This window comes from Solanum lycopersicum, chromosome 12, assembly GCF_036512215.1.
Source record: "Solanum lycopersicum chromosome 12, SLM_r2.1".
NCBI lineage: Eukaryota > Viridiplantae > Streptophyta > Magnoliopsida > Solanales > Solanaceae > Solanum > Solanum lycopersicum.
This window is the reverse complement of record NC_090811.1, coordinates 5,627,531-5,637,496: the sequence shown is the minus strand read 5'-3', so window position 1 is coordinate 5,637,496 and position 9,966 is coordinate 5,627,531. Positions and strand designations below refer to the sequence as shown.

General features: G+C 34.7%; 2 protein-coding genes across 3 annotated transcripts; both read left to right on the top strand.

Annotated features, from left to right (window-relative positions):
- Positions 1–1,164: 1,164 nt before the first annotated feature.
- Positions 1,165–7,236, top strand: PPC1 (phosphoenolpyruvate carboxylase). Of its 2 annotated transcripts, XM_004251845.5 has the most exons (11): positions 1,165–1,342; positions 1,628–1,817; positions 2,665–3,059; positions 3,236–3,320; positions 3,755–3,977; positions 4,174–4,277; positions 4,381–4,468; positions 4,622–4,776; positions 5,055–6,053; positions 6,153–6,539; positions 6,656–7,236. In XM_004251845.5, exons 2-11 carry the CDS (start codon positions 1,650–1,652, stop codon positions 6,947–6,949), a joined length of 2,898 nt encoding a protein of 965 aa, XP_004251893.1. In that variant the 5' UTR covers positions 1,165–1,342; positions 1,628–1,649; the 3' UTR covers positions 6,950–7,236. The 2 variants fall into 2 exon arrangements, with proteins under 2 accessions (XP_004251893.1, XP_010313917.1); XM_010315615.4 differs by lacking the exon at positions 1,165–1,342 and having other exon boundaries at positions 1,343–1,817.
- Positions 7,237–8,315: 1,079 nt separating this feature from the next.
- On the top strand, positions 8,316–9,934 carry LOC101260018 (anther-specific protein LAT52-like). Its single transcript, XM_004251844.5, has 2 exons — positions 8,316–8,534; positions 9,462–9,934. Exons 1-2 carry the CDS (start codon positions 8,381–8,383, stop codon positions 9,791–9,793), a joined length of 486 nt encoding a protein of 161 aa, XP_004251892.1. The 5' UTR covers positions 8,316–8,380; the 3' UTR covers positions 9,794–9,934.
- Positions 9,935–9,966: the final 32 nt, after the last annotated feature.

Sequence of the window (9,966 nt, the reverse complement as noted above, 5' to 3'; positions counted from 1 at the left end):
TGTTGTATAAAGCTAGAAAAATTGTATTTCACTGCAATTGTATAATTCACAATCGTATAATTCTTTGGCCTTTTTCTCTGCAATATTTGAAGTAAAATGTTTGTAAATTATATAATTAAGTGTATAACACGAAGATATACATTTTTGCATGTGTATATACAATTTTCTCTCGCTTTATACAAAACAGAAACAGAAATTATACACTTCTGTGTATAAAGCGAGAGAGGCGAGAATGGGAGAGTGGCGAGCGAGACTTCTGGGAGAGAGACGGCTGACAAATTTTTGTCAATGTTTGCTATGGAGCACAATTAAATCAAACCCTAGCTATTCAATTTAATTTAGGTTATTAATTTGCTATTTTATACAATTTTTCCTTCTTTTAATCAGTATGATATTATATAATTGGACGCATCTCAATTTGTTGTTATTTTTAATAGGAGAAAAATAATATATTTTTATGATAAATATATTTTGAGAAAATAAATAAAATTGGAAGAAAAATTACTCCGCCCCTAAGTATATGATTTGAGTTCTCTCTATTTTTTCTAAGATTTTTGCTTGGATGGAGGACACATGTCGTAGTTTGAAATCCATGGTTAAAATTCAATTAATTAAAGCAAAGATCTAATCACGATAAAGGTAATTAATACTCTCTATGTCGCAATTTTATGTGATTTGCTTTTTTTTAGTAAGTCAAAAAAAGACATTTTCATATTGAGTAACAATTTAACTATAAATGTCTATTTTTTAATAAAATTATTTATAGACACACAAATTTTTATAACTCATGTTGAATCACAAATTTTAAAAGTTCTTCTTTCTTTCTTAAAATTTGTATCAAGTCATACTACCTCAATTAAAATGAGATAGAAAAAATAATTATTTTTATATATTTGTAAAATTTGAAATTAATACACTAATAATACGTTATAATATAACCGTCATCCAAACAAGCAACAATCACATAAAATTTAAATTACAAGAAAATAAATTCCAAATATAATACCCTCAAAAAAAAGTGATCTATTTTGATTAGATATTGAGTTTAAAAAAATATAGAAAATTTTAAAATTTTATATTCATTGATTAAAATTTGTCAATACAAAAAATTATTTTTTAATTTTATAATTTTAAATATAACATATGAAAAATTAGAATTAAAATATTATAATTTTTTTTTAATGAAATAAACTAAAAAAAAGAGTAAGTTATTCTTAGTAAAACTCTAAGAAAGAGAAAACTCTTTATTTCCCAATATATAGGTTGCCATATCCTATTGAGTGTCCAAAGTAAAAAGACTTCTTTTTCTCATTCTTTTATATTCTGACATACCAAAATTCAGGTACTGAACATTATTTATGTTTCTCCAATTTGCCATACTCAAAATTTCATATCTTTCTTGTTTTTTTTTTGCTAACAAATAAATCAACAAGAATATATAACTTAGTAGAGAGTTGCCAACTGGGGTTTTTTTGTTTGTTTTGAATGGCCTGAACAAGAGAAAAGAAAAAGTGGTCCCTTTTTTGTACTTTTCTTGGGGTCATGATCAGATATTGTGGTTGCTATAATTTGTAAAAAAAAAAAAAAAAGATTTTGATGATTTTTATGTTTATGTCTATTGCTGCAGAGTGTTGACTGTTGAGTGAGATATGGCTACTAAGAATTTGGAGAAACTTGCTTCAATTGATGCACAGTTGAGGCAACTGGTGCCTGCTAAAGTTTCTGAAGATGATAAACTTGTTGAGTATGATGCTTTGCTTTTGGATAGGTTTCTTGATATTCTTCAAGATTTGCATGGAGAGGATCTCAAAGGAACAGTATGCATTTTTCCCAATTTAATTTAACCTATGAATGATTAGAAAATTGTAAATTATCTACCAAAGTTGTAGTTTTTGATGTTGTATGAAGTTCTGTGATTTTGGTCTTTTGGTTACTAAGGGGTTGTTGCTTTTGTGTTCCACTTTTAATCTGGTGTATTTCTTGAAGTTAAAGATTGGATTTTTATGTCACTAGTAAAAAAAGGTAAAAAGATTGGATTTTTATGTCTTGTAAAAAAGGGGATAAAAGATTGGATTTTTATGTCTGTTCTTTGTTGAATTGACTAGAAACACTTGAATTGGTTACTAAGGGGTGTTGTTTTGTCTTCCACTTTTAATCTGGTTTATTTCTTGATGGTAAAGATTGAATTTTTATGTCATTTATAAAAAGGGGAATAAAAAAATTGGATTTTTATGTCTGTTCTGACTGAGTGAACTACAAACATTTGATTCTGAGGTGTGTGTAATACTTTGAGATTGTATTGATATAGTGGTATTCATATGCTTCAGTATAGTTTGACTGTGTTAGTGGATGAAGTCCCCATGTGTATGTTGACTTGAAATCCTAAACTTGTGTTGACCAAGTAGTCTGTTTGTTAGAATGTTTTGTCGTGTTTGCTAGATTTCTTCACTTCTGTTATTTCTTTTTTCGATCTGATTTTTCTTAAATCGAGGGTATATCGGAAACCGTCTCTCTACCTTTTCAAGGTAGGGATAAGGTCTTGGTACACTCTACCCTCCCCAGACCCTACTTGTGTGGGATTACACTGAGTATGTTGTTGTTATTGTTGTAATTGCAAAAGACTGGTCAATATTGAAGTTTTTGATTTCTTCGATCTCACATTAGGTCCAAGATTGTTATGAGCTTTCTGCCGAGTATGAAGCCAAGCATGATCCGAAGAAGCTGGAGGAACTTGGCAATGTGTTGACAAGTTTGGATCCAGGGGATTCAATTGTTATTGCTAAAGCTTTCTCTCACATGCTTAACTTGGCCAATTTGGCTGAGGAGGTTCAGATTGCCTACCGTAGGCGCCAAAAATTGAAGAAAAAAGGAGATTTCGGGGATGAGAGTAATGCAACAACTGAGTCAGATATTGAAGAAACTTTCAAGAAACTGGTGGGGGACTTAAAGAAGTCCCCCCAAGAAGTTTTTGATGCTATCAAGAATCAGACTGTGGATTTGGTCCTAACAGCTCATCCTACTCAATCTGTACGAAGATCATTGCTTCAAAAGCATGGCAGGTTTGGTCTTTAATCACAATGTTTATTGTCTTCAGCAGTTCGAGTTGTCTCCTTGGCTTGTCATTTTATGTTAGTTTATGCTTCGATATTTTCCCTAATAAATATAAAGGGGAAATGCTCTTTTCGGACCAAATTTCGTGCTTTCATCGGTTGTTTACTAACTTGTTCTAACTCAGGATCCGTGACTGCTTGGCTCAGTTGTATGCTAAAGACATTACACCCGATGATAAACAAGAACTTGACGAAGCTTTACAGAGGGAGGTAACTATTGACGTTTAGTTAGTTGATTCATGTGTTTTCCTTGAATGAAATTCTATTATTAGTACCTTCAATTCCGATGTCTTTCTAACTCTACTAATCGATATTTTTGTGCTTCAATGTCATATAGATATGTCTTGATCTAGCAGGCTTTGTATTAATGTAGTTTTACTTTCTAAACTTGATGGATATGACATATCCATGGACTTAATTTTTGCATCCATCTCGTGAAGATTGGAGAAGCAAAAATTATCTCATAAGTTACCCATTGAATATTTGTCCCTTCATTCATCTGAATCGTATTTTACCCTGTAAAGAGTGCAGCTAGTTATATGATTACTCTAAAATTGTAATAAGGAATCTTCAAAATCAAATATGTGTCGCATTCTATGGATCTTTCTTTTTTGATAAAAATCTGCTACTTACTTCCTCTGTAGATCCAAGCTGCGTTCCGAACTGATGAGATCCGAAGAACTCCTCCTACTCCACAAGATGAAATGAGAGCTGGAATGAGCTATTTCCATGAAACAATTTGGAAGGGTGTGCCAAAGTTTCTGCGTCGTGTTGATACAGCTCTTAAAAACATAGGGATTGATGAACGAGTTCCTTATAATGCTCCTCTTATTCAATTCTCCTCTTGGATGGGCGGTGATCGTGATGGTATGATTCCTTAACTGTAGAGAATGTTTGCAGTTACTTTAGCTAAAAGCTGAGAAAACAAAATAGGAATTCGGATTACATAATTTTGAAGGGGTGGAGGAAACCAAAGTACTCCTTCTGCTTGAACGTGGATTACTTAGTTACTACATGCAGTAGATAGTCCTTATTTACCTGTCAACTCTGCTACAAAATACAGGTAATCCAAGAGTGACTCCCGAGGTCACAAGAGATGTTTGCTTATTGGCAAGAATGATGGCAGCTAACTTGTACTATTCGCAAATAGAGGACCTCATGTTTGAGGTATCCAACAATTAAATGTTTTTGACAATTTTGTCTCGATTCATTTAGTGAAAGAAATCAGACTATCTACACTGATCTTTTTCTAAATTGTACAATTTTTCAGTTATCTATGTGGCGCTGCAGTGAAGAGCTTCGTGTGCGAGCAGATAAACTCCAAAGGTCTTCAAGGAGAGATGAAAAACACTACATAGGTAACTAATTGAATATTGCTATTGAGGTTGATCCATGAAATTGAATCAAAGAAGAGTTTGGTAGTTGAATATAACCTTGATAGGACTGTTAAAGAATCTTTGGACAGAGAAATCCCATAATCTGTGATCTTATAACGTTTTCTTCTCATGCAGAATTTTGGAAGCAAGTTCCTCCAAATGAACCCTATCGTGTAATTCTTGGTGATGTGAGAGATAAGTTGTATCAGACACGCGAGCGTGCTCGCCAACTGTTAGGCCATGGATACTCTGAAATTCCAGAGGAAGCAACTTATACTAATATTGAGCAGGTTCATAATACTATACTTCTGTCTTTTCCTGTGACTGCTTTCTATATGTAGAGCCTCCTAAATTAAGCAGTGAACATTCACTTGTACTCTTTACTAGTCTTACTAAACAACTTGACATGTTATTCATCGAAAAAAGGAACTAGAAAAACATGAGCAAGTGTGTCTGTTTCTTGTTGAATAACAGCATAAGCATTTGCATGGTTGTTCTATTAAACCGAAATTTATAAATATCTGTGTTGCATGTCATATAATACTAATATGGTCATCATTTTATGTAGTTCTTGGAGCCTCTTGAGCTCTGCTACAGATCTCTTTGTGCTTGTGGTGATCTCTCCATAGCGGATGGTAGCCTTCTGGATTTCCTTAGACAAGTTTCTACGTTTGGACTTTCACTAGTGAGACTTGACATAAGACAAGAGTCGGACCGCCATACTGATGTGCTTGATGCTATTACGCAGCATTTGGAAATTGGTTCATATCGAGAATGGTCTGAAGAACGTAGACAAGAGTGGCTTCTGTCTGAACTCAGTGGCAAGAGACCTTTATTTGGACGGGATCTTCCAAAAACTGAAGAAATTGCTGATGTTTTGGATACGTTCCATGTCATAGCCGAACTCCCAGCAGACTGCTTTGGGGCATACATCATCTCAATGGCCACTGCACCATCTGATGTGCTTGCAGTTGAGCTTCTACAGCGTGAATGCCGAGTTAGGCAACCTTTACGAGTTGTTCCACTTTTTGAGAAGTTGGCCGATCTGGATGCTGCTCCTGCAGCCGTTGCACGTCTTTTCTCAATTGAGTGGTACAGAAACCGGATTAATGGCAAGCAAGAAGTGATGATTGGATACTCCGACTCTGGCAAGGATGCAGGTCGGCTCTCAGCAGCCTGGCAGTTATATAAGGCTCAAGAGGAGCTTATACAAGTCGCCAAGGAGTTCGACGTGAAGCTAACCATGTTCCATGGTAGAGGTGGTACAGTGGGAAGAGGAGGTGGCCCCGCCCATCTTGCCATATTGTCTCAACCACCCGAAACAATTCACGGATCTCTCCGTGTTACAGTTCAGGGTGAGGTTATTGAGCACTCTTTTGGGGAAGAACACTTGTGTTTTAGGACACTCCAACGTTATACTGCTGCTACACTTGAACATGGGATGCATCCACCAGTCTCTCCAAAACCAGAATGGCGTGCACTTATGGACGAAATTGCAGTTGTTGCTACAGAAAAGTATCGATCAATAGTTTTTAAGGAACCCCGATTTGTCGAGTATTTCCGCCTGGTAAGTATGCTAGCGATGAACTCAGTTATTAATTACAGATGCTATCACAAATATTGCCTTGAGTTGTAATAAGCTATTTTTCATTGATCATGTTTGCAGGCCACACCTGAGTTAGAGTATGGTCGAATGAACATTGGCAGCCGTCCATCAAAGCGTAAACCCAGCGGAGGCATAGAATCACTTAGAGCTATTCCTTGGATCTTTGCTTGGACTCAAACTAGATTCCATCTTCCAGTCTGGCTCGGCTTTGGAGCAGCATTTAAGTATGCCATCGAAAAGGATATCAAGAACCTCCGCATGCTGCAGGAAATGTACAATGCATGGCCATTCTTTAGGGTAACTATTGATTTGGTTGAGATGGTGTTCGCCAAAGGAGACCCAGGCATTGCTGCATTGTTCGACAAGCTTCTGGTATCTGAAGATTTGTTGTCTTTCGGTGAACTTTTGAGGTCAAACTATGAGGAGACAAAGAGCCTCCTCCTGCAGGTAATGTGACATATACTTCTGAAAAAGATCGGTTGAACACTTGTTGTGTTCAATTGCTTCACAAACTAGTTCCAAGTTAGTGCATCTAAACATAATTTTCCCCTTATTCAAAATAGATTGCTGGACACAAGGATCTTCTGGAGGGTGATCCGTACTTAAAACAACGACTCAGGCTGCGTGACTCCTACATCACAACATTGAACGTGTGTCAAGCCTACACCCTAAAGCGTATTCGTGACCCAGACTACAGTGTCACACCAAGGCCTCACATTTCCAAGGAATACATGGAAGCAAAACCAGCTACAGAACTTGTGAACCTGAACCCGACTAGCGAATATGCACCTGGCTTGGAGGACACACTCATCTTGACCATGAAAGGTATTGCTGCTGGAATGCAGAATACTGGTTAAGCTAATCCTATTTCATGTCTGTCTTTCATAGTTGATACTTGAGAAAACGCGTCACCTGGAATATGGAAGGATGTTAGTCGTCAAAGATGTTGACGACTAACATCATGATTATGCTCTTGACGCGAAGTCCCGAATAGGGGACCATCACTGAGCAAACTTGCACAAACAGTGAACTAGAATCTTATGTCCCTATTGCAATTGTAGCAACTCTTGAACACTAAGGATCCGTTTGGTTTGATGTGTTATTAGATGAAATATTTATGGTATAAAATTTGGTATTTGCTTTATCTAGTGACTCCTTTGTAATTTCAGTCTTGCATAGGCATTATGTTAATACATTAGTGTATTATACTATTCCGTTTCAATTTATTTGTCATATTTTGACTTGGAAAATAGTTTAGGAAAATAAATAAACTTTTGAATCTTGTGGTCTCAAAATATAAATATATCAAATGCATCAAAATGTGTTTTTAATCTTGTGGTCTTAAAGATGTTACCTGGAAAATTGAAATTAAAAATATGTCAAAAAAGGAAAAAGACATTCTTTACCTGACGGACCAAAAAAGAAAGCAAGACAAACAAATTGAAACTGATTGCATGAGTTTATTGTAGTGATCAAAGTTTTGTAATGCTAGTCCTTCTAATTTTTTTTTAACAAGTGAATAATCAAATCAAAATCGATATACATATATCATATTTAGTTTGGTTTTAATAATATTTTGAGAACCGATTAGATTAATTTGAACTTTTTTAATCAATCATCGACCTATGAACACCATAATACATAAACACACCATTTAACTTAATCTCATTTTACATTTATGTTCTTCAACTTTGAGTGTCCACAAATAGACATTTAAACTTGTATAAAGTTAAACAAAAATAGACACGTGAGTCCTACATGTTACAATACACGTAGGGCACCATCTAGGATACAAATTTTTATGTATATACAAGTTTAAACAAAAATAGACACGTGAGTCCTACATGTTACAATACACGTAGGGCACCATCTAGGATACAAATTTTTATGTAGAACGTTGGAGGGCATAAATGTAAACAAGTCCAAGTTAAAGAATATATTTATATATTATGCCTTTATATAATATGACTTAAAAATATTATAACTTTCAAATGAAAATTATAAATTACTTCACAAATAAATGACCTCAAAATATTATGTCCCATTAAATAATTTTGTCCTCTCAACCAAATAAAATTAGTTATAAAATGAAGAAGTCAAATAACTCCCTAACCTTGTATTAAATATAAGATCATCCTTAAACTACTCCACAACAATCTCTCTACCATTATTCCTTTGAAAAAAAATTATCCCTATAAATAGTTGAATATATCATTTATATTCAAATTGTGACACACACAAGAGAAGAAAGAAAAACCAAAAAAATAAAAAATAAAAAATAAAAAAAAATGGCAAAGGCTATTTTGGTCCTTTCTGCACTCTGCAGCATATTGGCCTTTGCCAACTTTGCTCAATGCCAAGAAGCCTTCAAAGTTGAAGGCACTGTCTATTGTGACACTTGCCGTGTGCAATTTCAGACCAGAATCAGTGAATACATTGAAGGTATGAATAATATTTACGATCAGATCTCTTTATAACGTTATTATTTATCTAAATAGTGTTTTTTAACTGTTATAGCGAGATATAGTAACGTAATATGATTTGATTAACGTTATAATGATATGTTGTTATGGAGGATCGTTGCTATAGAAAGATCCGTAAGAAAATTGACATACATGTTTGGTAAGATGTATTTTATGTTTATTCAATATTATAGGGCGTACAATTCATACATAGCAAACACATGGTATTAGTAATACAAGAGATATTAATGCATGGATAAGCATGATTTAAAACATAAATGTTCTTAAGGCCGTAACATTTAGCAACCAAAAACTATTTAATCTAACAAGTGCTCTCCGAACTAAGCTACATAGTCTCCGGTCACCAGGCTCACCAACCAATCTGAATTTTTTTTTAAATTTCTACCGAATATATCAAAACAAACCATAATAACTGATGATTTCAACCAATGAGTTTCCCTATATATGACATAGCGCTTGGGTAGGGTGGGCTATTTCGATCCATCAAATCTTTGAGCAGGGGCCTAGTATCGTATTTGATGATTGGCGTTGCGATACGTTATGTTTCAATGACTGCCTTCTCAATCGTTGAAAGACTGAGCGAGAACGGTAAGGGCACACAAACAAAGAAATAATCTCAACATATAACTGATCATAATATTACTAGTCCCAAATTACTAATATAACATTACTATTCAGTATTATTTTTATACAATCTGTCAAACAATTTGTAATATATAAAAAAATACTATGGAATATAGATGTAAAGTAAAATGGGAAGGCACCTAGATGGAAACAAGAGAAGTAGTATGGGTGATCACACCATGACACTTACTATGCTTCACAAAACTGACGAATATTGTTATAGAGAAGTCTGATTGGTTGATTAACGAGATACATTGTATAGGAGCAAAAGTGAAGTTGACATGCAGAGACATGGAGACAGAAAAGGTGACATATACAGCAGAAGCATTGACAGACAAGAATGGAAAATACACAATAGAAGCATCAGGTGACCATGAGAAAGAACTTTGTGATGTAGGTGTTGTGCAAAGCCCAAGAGAGGATTGCAAGGACCCTGCAATTGGATTTGAGAACTCAAGAGTTGTGTGCAGTAACAATGTTGGTATGCATAATCCAACTCGCTACGCGAATCCACTATTCTTCATGAAGAAAGAGACTTTGCCTGATTGCAAGGATGTTCTTGATGAGCTTGGTTTATTCCCACTTGAGTTTTAAATTACAAAGTTTTTTAGACCAAAACACACATTACTATTAGCTTTTGCCCTTTTTGTTGAATCGAATTCTCCTGTATGTGTAACTCACCATGCATGAACAACAAAGTTCAATAATTGGTAATGAATAAGGAATTTTCCATAACTAGTTATGCTTTTCATTTGCTCTTTATGTTT

Excerpts from the sequence above, each read along its gene's own strand:
- PPC1 (XM_004251845.5), top strand. The coding sequence starts at position 1,650 with ATGGCTACTAAGAATTTGGAGAAACTTGCTTCAATTGATGCACAGTTG. Across the intron at positions 3,060-3,235 it reads TTGCTTCAAAAGCATGGCAG|GATCCGTGACTGCTTGGCTC; the intron begins GTTTGGTCTTTA and ends GTTCTAACTCAG. Across the intron at positions 6,054-6,152 it reads TTGTCGAGTATTTCCGCCTG|GCCACACCTGAGTTAGAGTA; the intron begins GTAAGTATGCTA and ends TCATGTTTGCAG.
- LOC101260018 (XM_004251844.5), top strand. The coding sequence starts at position 8,381 with ATGGCAAAGGCTATTTTGGTCCTTTCTGCACTCTGCAGCATATTGGCC. Across the intron at positions 8,535-9,461 it reads AATCAGTGAATACATTGAAG|GAGCAAAAGTGAAGTTGACA; the intron begins GTATGAATAATA and ends TACATTGTATAG.